The sequence below is a fragment of the Canis lupus genome, chromosome 27 (genome assembly GCF_003254725.2).
Source record: "Canis lupus dingo isolate Sandy chromosome 27, ASM325472v2, whole genome shotgun sequence".
Taxonomy (NCBI): Eukaryota; Metazoa; Chordata; class Mammalia; order Carnivora; family Canidae; genus Canis; species Canis lupus.
The window spans coordinates 12,256,877-12,278,567 of record NC_064269.1 but is presented as its reverse complement, the minus strand read 5'-3'; the positions used below and the strand labels follow the sequence as shown (position 1 = coordinate 12,278,567).

Genomic DNA, 21,691 nt, shown 5'->3' with positions numbered 1-21,691 from the left:
AGGTATCATATTGTGGGTTAAAACCTGATTTCTCCTAAAAAAGTTAAAATAAAATCTACTTTCTACTAATTATTCACAAGGTTGAGCATCTTCTCATATAATTGGCCTGTTCAGTTTTCTTCTTCTGTATAATGCCATTTTAGTATTTGCTCATTTCTATACTGGGTTTTTATTGATTGATTCTTTTAAAATTCTTAATACAACAAGTTGTGAAATCCGTCCTTTATTTGTATTACAATATTACTTCCTGGTTTGTGACTTGTCTTTTCACTTTTTCATGGTACCTTATGCTAAAAAAAAATCCTAATTTTAATATCATAAAATATGTTAATATGCTTCTTTATGGCTTACGCTTCTTATATCTAGTTTAAAAAAATCCTCCTGCTTTTATTTTGTATTCTAAATGTTTAAAAATAATTTTGCTCTTCACTTTAACCTTTGATTCACACAGAAACTTCTTTCATATTTTTGTTATTTTTAATGTTGATGTGGCATGAATGAATGAATAAAGGAATCTCAAAAAAATGAATGGATGAGGAGAAGTATAAAGAGGAGGGAAGTTAATTTTTTTTTGGCTTTTTAAGTTTTTATTTTAATTCCAGTTAGTTAACATACAGTGTTATATTAGTTTCCAGTTTACTATGTAGTGATTCATCACTTCCATACACCACTTAATGCTCATCATGACAAGTGCACTCCTTAATCCCCATCACCTATTTTACTCATCCCCCCCACCCCTGTACAGAGACTTTTTTTTATTATGGTTGGAGCTTGAGGCCCAATTTAATTTTTTTTCAATATGGATTATATGTTCTCTTAGTACAACTAATTGAAAGTTCACATTTTGCTTGATATGTAAGTACAATTCCAGCATAAGCCAAGTTTCTGTATGGGTGTAAGTCTGTTTTTGGTTTCTCCTGTCTGTTCCATTGGTTAGTTTGTCAATCTGTATGCCATACTATATTGTCTTAAATTGTACTGTAGCTTTATTAGAAGTCCTGGTAGCTGGCTGGATAATCCTCTTACCTTATTCTTCACAAGTGTCTTCAGTATGCTTTGTCCTTTGCAGTTCATAAAAATTTTTTAATTAGCTGTGCAAATCCATAACAATGTTATAGGGATTTTGAATTTATTCATCAATTTGAAAAGAATGAACTTCTTATGGTATTGATTCACATCCATTGCAGGGATGTGAGCTCTCTTTTTCTCTAGGTCTTTAATATCTTTCAATAGATTTTATGATTTTCTCCATAAGGTGCTTACACTTCTTTTTATTAGCTTTATTCTTAACAATTGCTCTTTTTTTCTGCAATGTTACATAGTAGATAAGAGCACAGACTCTGTAATCCAGTTTTTCTGTTTCCTAGTTGTGTTACCCTGAGAAAAATCACTCAACCTCTTTGTGTCTCAATTTTCTCATGTAAAATGGGGATATTTACATACCAAACCTTTAGAATTATGAGAATTAAATGTACCATAAAGTGCTTAAAGCACTGCCTAGCACAAATTAAATTTAATGTGTTTGCTTTTATTGTTAAGGAGAATCTTTTCCTAAGCGATTAATTCACACTTGAAAATAATATATATATTTTGCATTTATTGGGAATGATATTCTGTAGCTATACAATAGATCAAGCTTGTTAAGCATATTGTTCAAATATTCTATATCCTTAAACTATATTGCCTGATTTATCTCTCAGTCACCATTACAGTGATAGCTTTGCAAAATTCTATCTCGAATTCTATCATTTTTGCTTTCCACAACTTGAAGTTATAATTTGAGGAGCCTCCAAGTACAGAATTTTATTTCTTCCCGGTCAATTTAATTTTTCTTTAAAAAATTATGTAGTGACTATTTCTATGATGATCTTTGTTCTACAATATATTTTATTACATTGCTAACATAGCTGTACCAACTTTCTTTTAGTATTTCATGACATACCTTTTGCCACTTTTAGTTTCAACTTTTCTGAACTGTTATTTTTTTTACATGTGTTTTTTACAACCTCTTGTTATGTGTTTTTCTATGATATTTTGTATAGCTGGATTTTTACCCTTTTGCCCTAGTGGTGGTGGTAGCTTATTTGCATTTCTATTTTGCCATTTCATGTCTTTTAACTGTATCATTTGGTCTACTTATATTTATTATAATTATAAATTTGGACTTAATTTCATAATGTTATATTGCATCTCATTTGTTTTCCCTCTTGTTTCTTTTTCTCTTTTTTATCTTTTATGTAACTTGATATTTTTCTCATTCCATGTTTTCCTTTCGACTGAATGAGAATATACACTATTTCTGTTCTTTTAGTTCTTGTCTTAGAAATCTTAATTTATCTATTTTTATAATTAAACAGTGTTTTTACCCTCCTTCTAAATAGCAATACAGGGACTCAAGAACACTTAAATTCTAAGCAGGTCCCTCCTGATTTAGATGTTACCTTTATAAACATTTCAATCTTTTCTGGCCTTATTTTAACTCTTTAAGCCATTATACACAATATAGCTCATTATATACACTCCATATTTGTTTAGATTATTTTTCTTTTCATCTCTTTTTGCATCTCAGACCTTACACCTGAGTTTGCCTTCTGACCTTGAAATACGCTATAGTAAGAGTGTGCTATTGGAAAATCTGGGGGGGGGGGGTGTTTATCTGAAAATATCTTTATTTTACTTTTGTTCTAAAAAGATATTTTCCCTGGGCTTAGAACTCTAAATCAGCAGATGTTTGCTTTAGCACAATGAAAATACCATCCCTCTGTGTCTTTACTCATACGCAATACAGATATAAAGATACTGATTCCTAAATCAGTGGATTAATAGTTTTCACCAGTTTGGGAATATTCTCAGCCTTTATCTCTGTGTTTTTTAACTTCGATTTCCTATTTTTCATTTCTTTGTCTCTGTGTGTGCATTCTAGATAATTTTGTCAAATCCACCTACTAGCTCACTAATTTTTAATTGACTGATTCCTCAGATATGTCTAATCTGCTTTTAAACCATCCATTAAATTTTAATTTCAATTATTGTAGTTGTTATTTCTATAATTTATTCCTTTTTTGGTTATTTTTATACTCACTCCTTACTCATATATGCAATTCTTTATCTTATTTTTTTCGTTATCTTAAATCTCCCTATATATATTTGCAATGTCTTCCAAATATGATACCTGTCTAATATTTTTCCTCCTGTTGAACCTCACTCTTAGTGCATTGTTTCTTATATATTTTATGAAATTTGACTGCAAGTTTATTTTTATTCTAACTTCATCTCTGGGCCTTTTGGGGCCTAGGTTTCTTCAGGCAGAAAGTGCAAGTTTGTTCTTGCCAGTATTTATCATGATCATTTCCCATTTCATAAAAGTTCTTTAGAGTCAATATTCCATTGTTTAGGTATTCCTTTATTTAAGGATTCTCATATTGTGGACATTTACGATATTTTGCTATTATAAATTATGCAGTAGTGAACAGATGCTGGTATACTTCAGGTTAATTTTGATGATGTTTTTGTATGTGGTTACCAAACCAGACTACAGAGTAGATAATGCAATGATTGAAGTTAATTTTCAAGTGGCCAGAATGATCAGATTAATCTCATTAACAACAAATAAAAAAACATGCCTACTCTTCAAAGGCCCAAGGAAAAAAGCAGTTTCATAAAGCAATTGGGCAAATAACCGTAAAATAATTTTAATAATATTTTAAATAAATAAAACATTTAAAATTAACCCGATCATTTGTTTTGTCTATCCAAAGTCATAAAATATTACTCAGGTTCCTTGAAAATTATTCAAATTGGCATCATGATTATACAAACATACAATTAAATGTATGTATCCATCACTGGGAGAATTATACCATGTAGAATAAAAATCAATACATATGTGTGAGAATACATACATTCTTATGAAAATTTACCGGCTTACAAAAAGTCTATAACAGCATTCATCTTCCAGTTTTGATAATAGATGGTAAGATAATATCAGCATTAACTATTATAATTCACTGTTAATTATGAGTCCTATGGGGACAGATAAGGAACTGTGAGTAAATTTAGAAAATATGTGTATATGGGAAACGAAACAGATGAACATATGGGAAGGGGGATAAAGGAGATAGGAAGCAAACATAAGAGACTCTAAACTGAGGGCTGCTGGAGGGAGGTGAATGGGGGATGGGCTAGATAGGTGATGGGGATTAAGGAGGGCACTTGTAAAGAAGTTGTGGTGTATGTATACAATGGAATATTACTCAGCCATTAGAAACGACAAATACCCACCATTTGCTTCGAGGTGCATGGAACTGGAGGGTATTATGCTGAGTGAAATAAGTCAATCGGAGAAGGACAAACATTATATGGTCTCATTCATTTGGGGAATATAAATAATAGTGAAAGGGAATATAAGGGAAGGGAGAAGAAATGTGTGGAAATATCAGAAAGGGAGACAGAACATGAGAGACTCCTAACTCTGGGAAACAAACTAGGGGTGGTGGAAGGGGAGGTGGGCGGGGGGTGGGGGTGACTGGGTGACGGGCACTGAGGTGGGCACTTGATGGGATGAGCACTGGGTGTTATATGTTGACAAATTGAACACCAATAAACAATAAATTTATAAAAAAGAAAATCAAAAAAAGAGGAGGGCGCTTGTAATGAGCACTGCATGATGTACTTAAGCGATGAATCACTGAATTCTACTGAAACCAATATTATACTGTATTTAAATAAAAGCTTGAAAGAAAAAAAGAAGCAAAAGAGAAAATAGGTGTATATGAAATTATGCCATTAAATAATATCAACTAACAGAATTTAAATAAAAGCTTGAAAGAAAAAAAGAAGCAAAAGAGAAAATAGGTGTATATGAAATTATGCCATTAAATAATGTTATACACATTTTGTGGGAGCTCCTCCAGTATTTAAGGATGTGCATAACTCCCCAAAATAAATTCTCTCCCAAGAATGAATGTTAAAATTCATACCTTGCTTCTTGATTTAAAAAAAAAAAAAAATTCATCAAATAACTTAAGTTTTTTGGAGAAAAGGTAAAATGTTGAGTGAAGCACAAAGCTTTAACTTCAATATTTTGTGATCTGTTGTTATATTTTGGAATAGACCTATTTTTAGAGTTTCATTTCCTTGGTTAGATGAGAAATATCTATAGAGATAAATGGACACATTAGTTATATGAAAATACCACTTTACTAAACAAGAACAGAAAAAAAAAACTGAGGAAGAATTATTATGATATTTATGGGATCTTGACAGGTTTAAAAGTCTTGTACCTTTTCCTGTTATCATGACCATGGGAAAAGCTCCCAGTTCCACTATAAAATAGCTTAGAAAAGACTTGCAGTAATAGCCCAGTACCTCATTAGAAAAGCCTGTATTTCCTGCTTCGGTAACCAGCTGATGGAAATAAAGTTCATCTTGTCAACAGGTTTATTTATTTCCCATTCTTCTTTTGCTTTGCTAATCTTCCTTTTATGTTTCCTTAATAACACATACAGGAAAAGTTCCTGAATGCTTTTCAAATAAAAAGAAGTTCTGAGAAGGATTGACAAATTTCTGTTGTGTCAACATAGACACGGGCGTCTCCCAGTCTGGAACTCAATGTATAATATCTGAAAAAGATAAATGTAGACCCTCCTTTTCTCATTCATCAGATCAGGAGATATTCAGGTCTACTAATTGGTTTTAATGCATGTTATTAGAATTTTATTGCCAGTACAATAAAGACACAGTGCATTTCATGTATCATAATAGACTGGCATTAAAAAATAACTAGGAGAGTTGGCTCCAGAAAGAAGGGATAGGAAAGGAAAATTCTAGAATTGGTGCTATCAGATGAGTTCTTTGGACACTGGGGTCATAACCAGGGTCAAAAATGTAGAACCCAGCAAATAGGAAATAATGCATGAATTCAGGATCAGCTGTTGCCTACAATTAATAAATATGTATTTTTATCCCCAAATTTGTTACGACACATATGGTACTAATCTAGAGATGCGGAATTTGAAGCACCTTTTAATAATTAATCTTGTGGATCCAATTTCTTTCTGATCGTCAAATGCTGGAATAAAGTACCATATTTTTGTGGTCATAGTAGGGCAGGCAATATTTTGGATTTTCATAATAAAAAGATTTTTATTTACTATTTGATCATATTTTTAATTTGTGTCTTAAACACTGGGTATAAAATATGATAATATAAAAAGACTCCTTACTTTGATCCGCTTCCAGAAAAAAATTCATTCTATAATAGGTTTTAGAATATAAAATCTTTGTACTTTCTGTGCAACTTTTACAATTAATCTGCCCCACCTATAAAGGTAGCAGTAGGTTCGCACTATTTTCCACCAAAAAAGTCATTGTGTTCTGTCTCACATATCGACAGAACATAAAACATGATAAATGGAATATTTGCTGATAGATTTAGATTAATATCTCCATGCAAGTTCGAAAAGTCATTTTTGTTACTATGTCCTAGACATTTTCCTTTCATTGACCTTTAGCCCAAGTTCACAGTAAGTCTATCATCATCTACAAACTCTCTGTCCTTTGGAGCAAACCTAAACACACTCCTTCTTGGGTTTATCTTAGATTACAGCTCTGTACCTTTCCTTTCTGCCTTCTTCACTACCTCGTCCTTACCCATATATCTTATCTCTCAAAAGGTAAGCAATGTCTCACCCCCTGTGCCACATATTGAACAGGGCTTCCAATATTCCAAAATGCTGATTGCTGATGACATCATTTCCCATTAAGACAAAGCAGTGATAACCACGATAGCTTGTCATCTGAAGTTGGTATTGATAACCTATTTCAGTCCTAGTTTACTAATTTCCCTAGAAGATGCTCTTGATGATCCTTTTATGAATGTTTAGATTTTGCTTTTATTCCTTTCCAAGCTCATTCCGTCACCTCAGGCAGCGATGAATTAAACAGACCCTTCTATTTCAGTAAAAGACATTTTACGTTCTTCAAGTAAACGCCTGCCTCTTCAAAATGATTTTTTTTTTTTTACTTTAAAACGTCATCCCAAACAGTAGATGATATCTCTTTAACTGATCTCCTTTCCTGAAAACATGGCCAGCTCAAAAGCGTAATAAGAAGTGCAGGCATTGAATGAGGGACTACCAAACACAAAGAGTCACCCTTTCCTTTTCCACTATTTACTTTGCAGAAAGCACATGGCTAATATCAAAGAAATGCTGTTAACATTTTCCTTTGAATAACTGATTTTTCAGTAACTCAAAGAAAAGATCGCTTACAAACACCAGGAGTGTGGAGATACAAGAAGGATTGCAGGACCAGGTGAAAAGCAGCATTATCTAAATGAGAACACGTGTTTGAGCTTCTCAGCGAATGCACAGTACTTTATATAAAAGTTAGTGCGCTGTTCCTTCTTTTTAAATTTCCTGAACATGAAGGGATGAAAGAATACTAAAAGAAATTCAACGTCAAGCCTTCCTCTCCTAGAGTCCCATATTCATCCGCCTGATTCAGTGGATGCTGCAGCTCATGTCAGAGGCTCAATTTGTTTCCCACTTCTACACATCCCACCTGTATAAGGCCCTTTAGTCAGCTTCTTTCATGCCCCACCATGATTTTGGCCTCACAACACACTCTTCTCCCTGCACACACACTCCCCACCCCGCCAACCCCCTGTCCCAGGAGAGAATGACTTAAAGAATAATAGAAGAACCAGCGAGATGACCATTGGAGGGCAAGTTAAACTGTGGCTAAAACCCCTTACAAATAATTTCATAACTGTTCATGGTTTATGTAGACACGAAAGCCTCACATTTTTCATTCTGACCTCCCATGTCTGCCCAGGACTTCCATTATTAGACATTGCAGAATTGGTCACACCTAACATACCTTTCAAGAATCATCTCATTAATCCCCCTGAGTACATTTGGCTATAACCACACTGAACTCACTCACCATGTAAAGGGTAGCTTCTCTCTGGAACTTTCCCTCCTTTTGCTCATCTCTTGATTCATGGCTTTTCTCATTTGTGAGGGGTGGAGGGCATGTGTGTTTTACCACTGTGTTTAAGGGCTAGGAGTCTAGAGACAAACTGCCTGGGCTTGAATATTGGCTCTGCTACTTGTGTGGTTTAAAGTCCTTTGATAAGTCATTTATGTTCACTAGTCTCAGCTTCCTTACATAGAAAGTGGCAATAGTAATAATATCTCCTGCTTAAAGTTGCAACAGTCAACAGGGGGTAATCAGTGTACGGTGACTGGCAATTTACCCAATACAGCAAATGTTAGTCGTTGCTGTAATTCCCAGAGTTAAAAATAAAGGGAGTGTGGCTCTAGAAAAAATACAAAATTTAAGAAAAAAGTAGCTATCACACATCTGATGAGTGCCAAGACACTTAGTGTTGCAAGATCAGTCATCCTCTGCAGAAGGCTTCTCACATTACTTGGAGTAAAGCCAAAGTCTATTTAAGGCCTGTTGGGTCCTGTGTAGTCTGGAGCCCCTTCACCTCTGTGATCTGATCTCCTATCTGCTCCCCACTCCCTCAGCCCTAGAGCGATTGCCATCTTTCTTTTCCTCCTACCTGCCAGGCACACTCCTGGCAGGCATTTCCACTGGATGCACCCGCCTGGGTTGCTTACCCTACATGACCACATGACAAGACCTCATCCTTTTCCTGATTCTGTTCCAGTACCTTCTCCTTGATGAAGCTCACCCTGACATCCTACTTAAAAACTGCAAACTTTCCGCTTACCACATGTGAGTTCTTTTATTCTTATGCCTCAGTCTCAACAATGAGCCCTTAACTGATCATTGGACTAGAAAAGTCTATTGATAAAAAAAAAAAAAAAAAAAAAAAAAAAAGCTATCTTTCAAGTAAACAAAACAAAACAAAAACCTGTGTTCAATTTCTGATTTAGAAACATAGTTACTAGGTGACTTTAGGTAAATTACTTAATGCTGTCCCTGAATTTTCTCATCTATAAAATGAAATTACATCTTCTAAAATTAACGAGAATTCTGATCCAGGAGACAGAAGACACAAAACAGATGCTTAAAGAAAGAGAGATGTAGTAGTATACCAAACTGAAAGTGCCCAGAGTTTGCTCTTTCAGGCATAACTTGGTCTGAGAGCTTAAATGATGCCACCAAATTTCAGTCTTTCTCCATCTTTTGGCTTTTATCTTTTCTTTATAGAATCTGTCCTCAGACTCTGTATATTATGGTAAGATAAAGCTTTGATATGCTCTTGATCTATATTCTTGCAACTTAATTACAACAGGAAAGAGAAGTGTTCCTTTCCCTATGTTTCAACAAAAGTCTTGGGCCTGATTTTGATGAGCTTGAACTGGATCAAATACCCATGCCTAAATCACTAGAGCTAAGGAAATAAAACACTGATTGGCTAATATCTAGGTCACATGCCTCGCCCTGGAGCTGAACTAAGCCCTGAAAAGCTATAGAATAGGAAAGAGAAAAATATAATTCTGCACAAGAAATTGAGGATCATGTTTCCAAAAAGAGGAAGTGAATGTTGGGTGGGCCAGAAATTCCTATACAATGTACAACTTTGTCATATTTTTACAAAACTAAATGAAATATTAGACACTCCTGAATAATGTTGATACAGAAACACAATGATACATAGAAGTTTCTAATGCTGAATGTAATTCTTGGCATATAGCAGGTGCTAAGAAAATGCCAGTGAATAAAGTAAAATAAGTAAAGACTGAATCTGCTAGAAGAATTCTTAGAATGAGTAATTTATAGATAATTTTGCTTAACTTTTAGTTAAGTCTGGTTAGTTTTCTTGTTGGCAGAGATTGTAAGAGATTAAGTCACATCTATTATTTTTACAGCTTTCTGAATATATCCTACTGAATCATACAATTATACAAATATAGGAAATATAGAGATGCAATCCAGATACAAATATTGAAAAAGTGATTTTAGCCCACATCCCAACCCAGTATAACAGTTAACTCACCCAATAAATGAATATATGGCTTCACTCAAGTTTCCAGACTATGTTGGCACCAGGAATGTAAACAAGATGGCATAGCACCATCCTCAAGAACCGGATTTCTTTGTTTCACGTCTAAGGATTGTAGGATACAACAACAAACATAGCAAAGACCTGTTTATATAAAAAAATAAATAAATAAATAAATAAAACTTTTTTTTTAAGTAAGCAACTTCGTAAGATACAAATTTACTAATAAAAAAAGATTAAGTGATAATAATTTTCAAGAATTTAGTAAGAATCAGTAAAATTCTGATATAGAATTTAGGGGTCCCAACATAAGAAAGAGGGATAGAGAGGGATACCAGCTAAATCACTACAGCTAGGAAGTATCCATCTAGAAAGTATCATTTAAGTTGAGAATTCAAAATGAGAAAGAACTTTGTATGGAACCAGAGGAAGGAGCTGTTGAGAATTCCGGCTTGGCCTTTTAGCTAGAACTTGAATCCCAGCTCTGCCTCTGACTTTCTGTGTGACTTTAGGCAGGTTACTTAACCTCTCTATGCCTCATTCTCTTCATCAATAAAATGAAAATAATAGTAACTGTGTTAAAGACTGATAAGACACTACTTTATCCAAGCTTTTATCTCCTCTTGCAAAACTGAAACATTCCCTGCTAGCCTTCCTGACTCTTAACCCCTGCGGTTCACCCATTATGCTACTGCTAACACCATTTTTCCACACTGCAAATCAGATTGTGTTACTTCCTTTACAATGATTCCTCTTTACTTTTTGCAAAATCCAAATTACTTAGTATGGTGTGGCCATCCTTCCATGATATGGCCCTTGTCTACCTCTCCAGTTTTATTTTTCTCCATGACCCCTCACCTACTCCAGTGTTAAACCCTTAAATTTATATACATTAACTACTTAAAGCTCCTGTAACATGACATGCTGTCTCCTGTCTCTGTAATCTGCTTGGAAATTTGGTCTTGGTGAACACCAGGATCACCTCTATAATCTCTTCCAATGAACTTTTTTAGGTTCTTCCAGCAGGCTCCAACCTAGAGCTGACCACCATACCATAGGTATTGGATTTCCTCTTGCCCCACCCCATGTAGTTGATAGTAATGCTTCCTGGGTGTGGTATGGCAATGGGAATAATCTGCTAAGGAAAGAGAAACTGATAATACAGGAGAAAGGGAATAATTTAAAGAGAAAAAGTCTTGGGGAAAAAAGGGAGTGGTTTACAGAGCTTGAGTGGAAACATTGGCCTTTGAGAGAGTTGGACCTCTCCCTTTCATTGTAATAGAGGAATATCCCACAGGATAGATACAGGTATATTTAGGTTGATATACTGAGCAGAAGAAGCAGCAGTTTCTATTTCATAGTTTCTTTTTCCTTTATGAAGCATAACATAGGATATTGCCTAAAAGTGAACAGAGAGAAGATACTATAGCAGAATAGCAGAGAAAAGGGGTATAAAATATTATGTCTGGTTGAGTGGAAATTTGAGGTAATAATAATCTAGCACCCAATGGGTTCTGAGGCAAGGTCATCAACTGAACATGGGTAGGTCCTGTTGGACATTTAAGAAAAGAGGTACAACTTGACAAGGGAAGTATAATGTGATTGTTGGGCAGCAGTGATGATCCTTTTGAGATCTGTAGTAATGAATTTACAGTGAAAGAGTCAATTGATCAGCATGGTTGTACATTTCCTCCAGGGCCATGTAGCTGCTCAGGTAGGAACACAGGGAAGTCATATCCGGGTTTACCCATGATTGACTTTTTGCTGGGTGATATGGTGGAAACAGAGAACAAGAGAGTTGTAGATTTTTATGAAAGATTATCATGGGTAACTGTAATTCTGAGCTGTGCAAGGAGAGAGGGGAGGACATGAGTGAATTATTGAATGTGAAAAGTGGAAGAATCAGTAGGTTCAAGGTCCAGTGAAAGAGCATACATTCTGGAGCAGGAATACTAGGGTTTCTGTGCTGACCAAACAGTGAAGCACTAGAAATGGATATTTTAAAAGAAAAGCAACTATGGCAATGACATTTTATGAATAGTCTTTTCTACATATTGTTTATGTTTGTAGCATGTTAAACAATTTTAATGAAGATCCCCTGCTAAGAACTAACCTATAAAACAGAAAATCCAGCCACAATTGACTGGTAGGCATTTAGCGATGCCATTAGTAAGCCAATAAATGACCATTTTCATATTTGTTCAAAACTCAAGAGTCAGCCATGAATAATCCTGGATTTCATGATTTTTACCAAGGGAAACCACATGATCCAATACCTAAAAGCAACTGCAGTTTCCTCAAAAGATGCGACAAAAGAATAACTGATAGAAACAGAAGCTTTCCCCCTAGTTTCACATGCCATCGTTCTTTCTTTTAGATAGAGCAGGATTGGATGAGAGCCCATCAAAGAACAGCTTCCCATGCAGTTGGCATGATTCCCTAGTTGACACAGTAGAAGTGGCAATACAGAATTGGAGTATCACTTCTCATGTACCTTCAACTTAAGTCACCAATTTGTATTCCTGGTGCAGCATTTATGACATCAAATACTGATTACTGATATCATGAATCTACCCTCCTCTGATTAACAATATAAACAAAATTAGTATTTCTTTGTTAAGGTATAAAATCCATTCAAAATGAGTAATTCATGACTTCCTAAAGTGATTCAAAGCCCCCAATAAGCAGCAGACAATTTGGGCCTAGAAAAATGTGACTTCTTTATTTCCCAAAGAATCCAGAGAGTTCCTAAGAGAAGGAAATTGGGGTATTAAAAGCTGCATGCATTTCACAACATCATTGAGAAAGAAAAAGTCATTGAGTAAGGACCTGAGGTTAAGAATGTTAGTGGAAAGACGTGACCAGTCTGCTTTGGCTTTTACTCTACTGTCTCTACAGTAACACGATTTAGTTACGAGTTGCAGCAGCTTGTTATGGATGTTTGGAGATGGGGTGTGTGAATCTGATGTTGTCAGAATGTTGGGTGTTCCAGGATTTTGTTATTTATTTCTTATTAAGTGTTTTACCTGGTTTCCACTATTGAGGAGATGATGATATTGAAGCAATATTTTCACAGTAGACTATCTAGCTTCCCTTAGCTGTGGGAGTTAAAGTTTTTATACTTCCCAGTAATTCTTTTCTTGTTTTGAAATAGATATTTTGTTAGAATAACTCGGCATGGCATTATACTAGTTACTGATCAACATTACAAAATGTAAGACAATGGTATATGATTAATATTAAGCTTGTATAGTAATGCATCTGTTGTCTAATAAATATAAATCAGGAACACAAATAAAACAAAGGACGATATGGACACAGTAGACCCTTGTTTTCCGTGATGGTCGGTTGACATCAATGACCATCCTTCTGGCCCTGGGTTGTCTTCAGACTTGCGTGGTACTGACTGCCTCTGAATTTTCTCCTTTTGGCATGGGCCTCAGAGCTCACTTGGGTTTGGAAGCAATTTGCCTAAAAAGCCATTGTAAGTACTTGCAAGCCTGTTCTTCTTCCAGCAACAGAATCCTATCTAGAAAGCAAGCATTTGGTTATTTTTTTTCTTTTTAAGTTTCCATTCTTCAGATTCAATAATAAAATATATAAAAATTTCACAATATGGTAGGGCAACTGATTCATGTATAGATCCCTTTCTTTCTATGATTGGAAGGATGTTTCATGGCGAGCTTTACTAACTTTAACCTTCTATTCCACCCTCAATCTCCATGGAATCAGTTTCACACCGGGTTAGGCACTATGATTTTATTTTTTTAAAGGGACTTTATACATGTTCCCAGAACATAGCATTTTAAAGGACATTTAAGCCAAACAAATGCAGTTTTACCAGGTATATGAAGTAATTCTTCAGCTCCAGTCACAGATGACTTAAGGATGGTTAGCAGTGCCATCGTGCACGCTTGGCTTTGATTCGTATACACCTGTGAATTGTCTCTGTGGAGAAAATGTACAGAGGTAGCATTTCACTTTTATGTTTTTCATCAAACAGCTTCCTAGTGACAGAGGGAAAGGTATGAAAGTTGTTAGGGAAAACATTCTCTATTACCAGGAGGTTGTTTCTTCAGAAGTCGGAGGCTTGTGTGCTTTGTGAAAGGAATACTAAATTAAACCTGTACTAGAGAATTTCTTTCAGATAATCAGGCTTTACAAAGCCACCTTTGCCTCATCCAAACAAAATGCTCTACAGGTAGCTGCTTAGAAGTTATTTTATCATAGAATTAAAGGAACTTTGATTCTAAAATGTATGCTTCTGTATACTAATATGAAATATGCAGTGTCTGAAACATTCTCAACCAAAGAAAGAATGGAAAGTCCACACTTGGGACTGGTGTTGGGTGGTTTGTGGGATCCAGGAAATCTCACCTGCATCTCCATCAGAGCCTTGAATCCTACTACCACAAGTTGTTTGAATTAAGGCTTTGTATTTTCAGTTTTTATTAATAAGAGCCAAACCCTAAGTGGGCAACATTTAAAATAATTATTAATCCAAGAAGCAGACTCTTAACTATAGAGAATGAACAGATGGTAACCATAAGGGAGGTGGGGGGGATGGATGGGTAAAATAGGTGATGGGGATTAAGAGTACACTTATCACTGGTGTCGAAGTGCTGGATCACTGTGTTGTACACCCAAAACTAATAGAATACTGTATGTTAACTATACTGGAAATAAAATTTAAAACTTAATAAAAAATAATTACTAATGATGACCTCTTTAAGAAATATTTATCACTTGTCTTTATATACTAAGAGCTGCTTGTGAGAAAATAGAAGATAATACTAATTGCCCAACTTTGCTAGGGGATAGGTAAGATGGCAAACCTGGCTGTCTACACAGGCAGATCTCTAGGAACTCCAGGCAGTTGGAAGGAAATATAAGGGTGCCAGGTGTCTTAAAAGTGGGATATTAAAAACAAAGATGTCATAGGTAAGTTCGAGACCTATTCTACAGGTTTGATTAGGTCCAATATGATGACAATATTGAAAAATTATGTTGACCTCAGGATCTTAGTCTTCCTTCCCTTGTTGAGTCTCAAGTAGATGCTTTGATCTGCAATATTGAAGTCTTATAGATGGATTCTGTCCTTTGTATCTCAGTAGATTGGCTCCGTCTTATTGCAGAATATTTCACTGTGCATCTCCTAAACAAACACCAAAGCCATTGAGAATGTCGAGAAAACACTTACAAAACAAAGCTCCTTCTGGAAGAGTCTTCCCACAGCACAGGGACTTTCTCCCCTGCTATCACAAGGACACTGAAAGTCAGTGCATTTTAGCTTTGACTACAGCTCCTCATTTGCTTTATTTAAAGGTCCCAATCTCAGTTCTTTATGGAGTGTTTAGGTTTCCTTGTAGGCCTCTTAGGAATCATAAGCTTCTCTACTCCTTAACCATATACTACATCGCTGCAATTGAAGCTCTTTTGTTGCTGTAATTTCTTCCTAATGTTACAGTTTCAGTCAAGTATTCTTTCCCTCTGGAGGCATTAATGATTGCCACTTTGAAAATACCCTTACTGGGTACGTATTTTTTACCTCCGGTGCCAAATCATGCCATTCTTTCCTGTTCTTCCTCAAGGTGAAAGGGCTTTCCCCATTTTTTCTTTACTGTTTAGCATATGCCATGCCCTTTCTAACCACTTTGTGATGGAATTTAGAGTATCTTTGCCAACCAGTTACAAAGTCCTTCTGCATAGTTTCCTGGAGTTTACCAGTTTATAGGACATATCTCAGGATAGAGGATCTCAATTTTAATTTGCTATCAGCTATAAAGTTATTGGTCACTAGAGCTTATGACAGTCTACCCTTGCTAAGGATTTTCCTATGGTTTATGGCATGGCATTAAAATAAATGGTTATTTTCCAATGACAAGGCCTGCACTGAGATATAAAATTGAAAGGGAGGATCCTTCTTCAAATGCAACAGGGTGTACTGGAAAACATCATCTTATTTGGAGTTAAGTGAGTTTTTCTTTATTTAGTCCTGGTAACTAGTTCAGATAATACACAGTTAAATGGATGCTTATTATAATCAAACTTCCTAATCTTCTTTTCATTTACATATACACATGCGTACACACACATAGACACATGCAAAATCTATCTTCCATTAAAGAGGAAAGACTACTTAATTATTGTTTTACCAAAACTTACAGACACCAGGAAATATTTGGAATAATAAAAGCAGTCACCCTTCAGCCAGGATTTACCGAGAGCCCTGTTCTAGGACCTGGAGAAAAAGCATTAAACAAGACAAATTTACAACTCCCACAGAGCCCGAGTTCCAGAAACTTAATCCAGACTTCTCTTCCCATTTAAATTTACTCTATTTTATCTCATCTGATTATTTACTAAAGGACCTTATATTCTTCATCCAATAGGAACAAGTTCTCCATGATGAGAATACCAATTTGTCTTTTAGTGCTTGGAATTATGCGATTTATCCTAAAGTCATCTGTTTCTGAGAGTAGTACAAGTCTATTTCATTATATAAAAATGAAATACACTGAAATTTATTATTATTTTACTGAACATAAATCAGGAAATAGATTCAATATACATTACCTAAGGACTGACATTTCAAGCCCCTTAGCCATGTGTTTCAGTAAATGTGTTTCCATGTTCATTTACTGCTACATTTTGAATCATTGCCTCTGCCCATATGACTGTTGATGTCTCTCCCTTCAGCCTGGATGAACCCATTTCATTCCAAGAGTGAGAGCTTCTGCAAAATAATGGAAAGCCTTGGCCTGAGCTACACAAAACACATGCTTATTATCATATTGTATAGAACTCAAAAGAAGAATTGATACAGAATTCACTATAGTTTTCTTTTGTTTGAACTCTGTTGCTTTATTAAAATACAAATAAAATCACAGTAACTCCCAACATTGCTATGAACACTTTTCTTCCTACTTTGACAGCCTCAAGTATCTTATTGACTTATGCATATTTTATACTTGATGGTATAATTTTTAAGCTTTAAGTTTATGATTCGATACAAAAGAATTGCACTTTCAACTGTAAAATGAAAATTTGAAACACTGGCTTGAATATAGAGCAATACATAATGAAGGTAAATTTGGGTGATTTTGGTAACATAAGCTTAATTTCAAATGTTGGGCAGTAATTATGAAACCCTCCCAGGGTGACCCAGAGAGTATTAGTGAGCTCTCCGTCCTGCTGTGGGATTTCTTTCTGAGATAAATGTCGTTCTGTGTGTGTTTTTCTCTCAGGAGGTCGAGCTGTGTCGTGTTAGCAGTCAAGAGAAGCTGGGCCTGACAGTCTGTTACCGAACGGATGATGAAGAAGACACAGGCATTTATGTCAGCGAGGTAAGAAATGCCTATGAGGGAAGGGAGGGGGAGGAGACAGCGAGCAATGGAGTCAAATGACTCAGGATGAGAAAATCCTTGGGAGGCTTGAATGTGAAGAATTGGCCATGTTCCAGGACTTGTCAGTTTCAATTAGGAAAGTAAATTATGTTGCCCAAGTAATGTAATTATTATCAGCTTGTTTAATGTGGATGCTTTCACCACAGACTCCCAGTAAGGAAAAGTGTAAAAGTGGGCAGGAACATTGCCTAAATTTGAATAAATTCCCCTATGTATACAGAAAGTCAAGCAAAGTTTCTGACAAGCAAACATTTCGTCCCTCCATTCCTTTTTATCAGTGCTGTTAACAAGAGCATTGACTAATTGCTTTAAATCTAATATTACAAATATCAAGTTTTACTCTGCTGGAAGTATTGATACATTTGAATATGCAAGGAATGTATCTATGAGTTTGTTTTATTCAACCCTGTAATCACTGTCAGAAAGTGAGGTACCTAAATGTAAAACACTCAGTGCTAATTACTTTGAAAACAATGTGAAACAAAATCCACTGTTATAGGTGATTTTTTAAGACTCCCAAAGGAATCATTTTGTGAAAAATAGTAGGTATAATTTCATTATATGTTTATATGACTGAAATTATATATGTATATACATATGCAAATACATATGTACATAGATGTATGTGTATTGTCTAATTCCTCCATGTATGTATGTGTGTATGCACACACATATCTGTGTGTGAAACTCTGTATGTATGTATATATGTATATATGTGAAAAAGAAGTTAGACAAGCTAGATATTAATTAATGTCCCATGCTGTTCCAAGTATTCTTGGCCATAATCTTAACATCATTACCTGACTCACTGAGCTTCAGCTTCCTTAACTAGAAACTTGATACAATATTGCTTATCTTATTGCTTTTATGAAGGTATTTAGGATATGGAAAAAATAATGTAATTAATGCACTTAAGAAAACTACCCAGCTCTATAAATGTAACTGTTACTCTTTATCACTTTACGGAAGAATTTACTGACTGGCTCTTGCAATGGAAAAATCTCCAGAGAATGTTTGACTTATACCCTCTTCTTTTAAATGAACAGCTATGTTAATCCCTCCAATTATGGTGAGGAAGTAGAAGGAAATACCTGCAGAATTGTCTTTTGTAATAGGCACAAAGCTATAAATGTCAAAGTTTGGCATTAGCTTGATTACAGTTCTGTAGGAAAAGTTTTAAATTGTGAACAGCTTCTCAATAGGATACAATTGATTAATCATACCTCCCTTCCTTCTAGTAAGTCTGTATTTACCATTTAAATATGCCAGCTTTGTAGATGAACTTTCTAGGCACAAAAAAGAAGCCACAGGAACTGAGCATATGTACTTGGAAAGAATATTTTCCTTATATTTCTTAGATGTAATTATAGTGTCTTTGTTCTTTTTTTTTTTTTTTTTTTTTTTAGTGTCTTTGTTCTTGATTGATCACTTAAAATTCACTTGTTAGGTGGCACCGCCTAATAAGAAAATAATACCTAACATCTGGATAGGATGGATCAACTTCATGCTACACTTGAAATAACTTTGCTTAAAATAAAAGCTTTGATGGAATAAGCTCAAATAAATGGCTTAGAGGCATCATTCAAAATGTGATAGATGGAATTACCCCTAGTGAACTCTAAGTCATCACTCAAGTCTGGCCTATTAAAATGTTGGTAAACTCCTAATAAAGCGTTAAATACCTATTTATTCTAAAATAACTTATAGTTAATAGACCACCATGTAATGTAAAGTAGAGCCTAGTAATAATCTACTTGGATAAGATTTTTTATTTTTTGAGCAACATCGGTTATAAACCTCTTTATAAAGTAATCTGCTCATGAGACAGAAATTTGCTTAATAAATATGAACGTACAGCATAGTTATCAGCTTTTCTAAAACAGCTAAACCAGGGTTTAAAGATCACTCTAGTAGAAAGCAAATTTCCTGGGTCTAGAGAATCCTAGAATTAAGATCTACTGAAGATCATGTGTCAGCTGAGGACCATGTCTGACAGTTTGGATACAGAAATGAGTGAATGGATATTTAAAAAAAAAAAAAAAAAGAGGAAGAAGAAGGAGGAGAGGGAGGAGAAAAGAGAAAGGTAAAAAGGGAGGGAGAGAGAAAAAAAGGCTTTCAAATTAACTTCTGCTTTAGTTCTCTTTAATTTTATTATTATTAATTTTTAAATAGTCCACTTATATTTTTAGAATCAGTGATTTTTGAGAGAAAAATTTGGCATGCATTCTATAACATACTAGAGAATTTTGAACTAGGTTACTAAAAATATATTTTACAAAAAATATTTTTTAAGCCATATTTTTAAGTTCCTGGGGGGAATATTGCATATCCAGTTGAAGATGTTGAAGATGTGTGCTTTCTCCATTACAGGTAGATCCAAATAGCATTGCTGCCAAAGATGGTCGAATTCGAGAAGGGGATCGGATTTTACAAGTATGTGGAATGGTCGTTTCCTTTAGTTTCCTACCATTTATTCAATAGTTTTAATTTTATTTAGTTTTTTATAAGATGTTAAAGAAAAGAATTTGTCTTTTCTAGACAGTAACATCCTCAAAACAAAAAGCAATCATTTAAAAAAAAGAGTAAGTAAAAAAATAAATTTAAAAAAGTGTAAATAAGAATGGTATTATTCATTAAGAATTATTGGCTAATAATTAGTGATTAAGGCATCATCTCTGGACTTGGATAACTCAGCTTCAGCTTCCAGCTCCACCACTTACTCTGGCACATTATTTAACCTCTTATAGTAAGCCTGTTTCCTCATCTTAAAAAAAACAGTAATAAAACTATTGTTGTAAAGGTTAAATGTGATTATGCCTGTGATAGGCTTAGCACACTACATGGTAAGTAACAAACATTAACTTCTAGTATTACTAGCAGCAGCAGCGGTTACTGCTGCCTTTTCCAGAATAAATTAGGTAAGCATGGATTCCTACATTCCATTACCATCTGAAAGTCTAGAAGTCTGAAGAAATCTTATTTATTTACAGGTGAGTTGCTGGGGACAGGTGGAGGAAAATGCTTTCTTTTCCACATGGAAATATGAAAAGGCAGACCCTGACTACATTGCATGTTAGTAAGCAAGATGATGAGCAGAATATAAGGGGGGTGTGGAGCTGGAAAGAATTCCAGGCCAGATTAGGAATGACCTTGAATGCCAAAGTTCCTGTCCTACACCCACCTCAACCCTCTCTATCCCCTCCAAGTCTTTTCCCATACAGAATCCTGCAGACAGACACATAGCTCCCCAGCTTCTGTATCTAGATTAATCCAAAATAAGATCAGAGGCCCTCAGGATTGAGTGTCAGTGCAGATCACAACTACAAAGCAGGGAAGGTGACTCAGAAGACGAATTAAGGAAATTATCAACTATTAAAACACTTTGCAGAACTTTTAGCCTTAGTGACAGACCTACGGTTCCCATTTCTCCTTACTTGATGTGAAAGCCTGATGAATGTTGCTTTGTGTTCAGCATCAATGGATTCAACACTCTGTCTAGAACTGGGGCTTCGAAAATTGTTAGATGCTACCTCAGCATTTGGGCACTCCCTGTGACAACAGGAAGACAGCTGCGTACACAGATGATGATGTGGTGTGACATTGTCATGAGGAAGGTGTGCCCACACTGCCTGGGGTACATACCACAACCTTCTCCTGCCCCCACTTTCTGTTACTCTTCCTTTCTTCAATGTACCACTCTTGATTCACACTACTTCTTCATACCCTTTCTCTTCTCAAACGAGATGCAACAGAACACCTTTTTCATCAGGACCCTCTAAGACTCCGATTAGGAAATAATAAAAGTATGAATTAGTGGTCACTCATGGCCCTACTAATTTTTAGAAAACTTCAGGAATGTATAAATTCTATTTCTATAGCTCCTTAAGTGGTGACCTGTAGTAAAACACTTTCCCAATATGCCATTGGCTCTAACAAGGAAAAGGAAAGTGAGTCAGGAAACCAGAGTGTAGTCGTGTTTGCTACCATATTTTCAATATTTTTCTCAATTACACATGAATAAATGAATGAATGAAATAAAGGTATTCAGAGGAGAGAATGAGAGATGAATAAAATCTGTAGTAAAGATTTACTGATAAAGCCTCATTAAAAAATAAGGGTACCATTTTTGTGTATCATCCAGATAATGAAAGCTTCAAGTATATTTTATTATTATTATTATTATTATTTTGATTTGGAAACAGTTATAAATGTGCTCACTTTGTTAACATCTACAGTTGAATATACTCAATTGAAAAGACTGTAACCTTCTTTTGATGCTCAAGGTCATGTTGTGCCCAGCAAT

General features: G+C 35.1%; 1 protein-coding gene and 1 long non-coding RNA gene across 3 annotated transcripts in view; one reads left to right on the top strand and one right to left on the bottom strand.

Annotated features, from left to right (window-relative positions):
- PDZRN4 (PDZ domain containing ring finger 4) overlaps nt 1-21,691 on the top strand; it is a 355,118-nt gene that overhangs the window by 315,444 nt on the left and 17,983 nt on the right. For both annotated transcript variants that reach the window (XM_025477277.3, XM_049102643.1), the window contains 2 exons: nt 17,230-17,328; nt 19,759-19,821. In XM_025477277.3, coding sequence (XP_025333062.2) covers nt 17,230-17,328; nt 19,759-19,821 — 162 coding nt within the window. The remainder of the gene's footprint in view (nt 1-17,229; nt 17,329-19,758; nt 19,822-21,691) is intronic.
- The window catches only part of LOC118352539 (uncharacterized), a 99,361-nt gene continuing 87,652 nt past the window's right edge, over nt 9,983-21,691 (bottom strand). Inside the window, exons 2-6 of the long non-coding RNA XR_004809777.2 lie at nt 16,559-16,718; nt 16,148-16,223; nt 14,995-15,137; nt 13,824-13,930; nt 9,983-10,126 (exon numbers count right to left, since the gene is read on the bottom strand). This is a non-coding gene — a long non-coding RNA (uncharacterized LOC118352539). The remainder of the gene's footprint in view (nt 10,127-13,823; nt 13,931-14,994; nt 15,138-16,147; nt 16,224-16,558; nt 16,719-21,691) is intronic.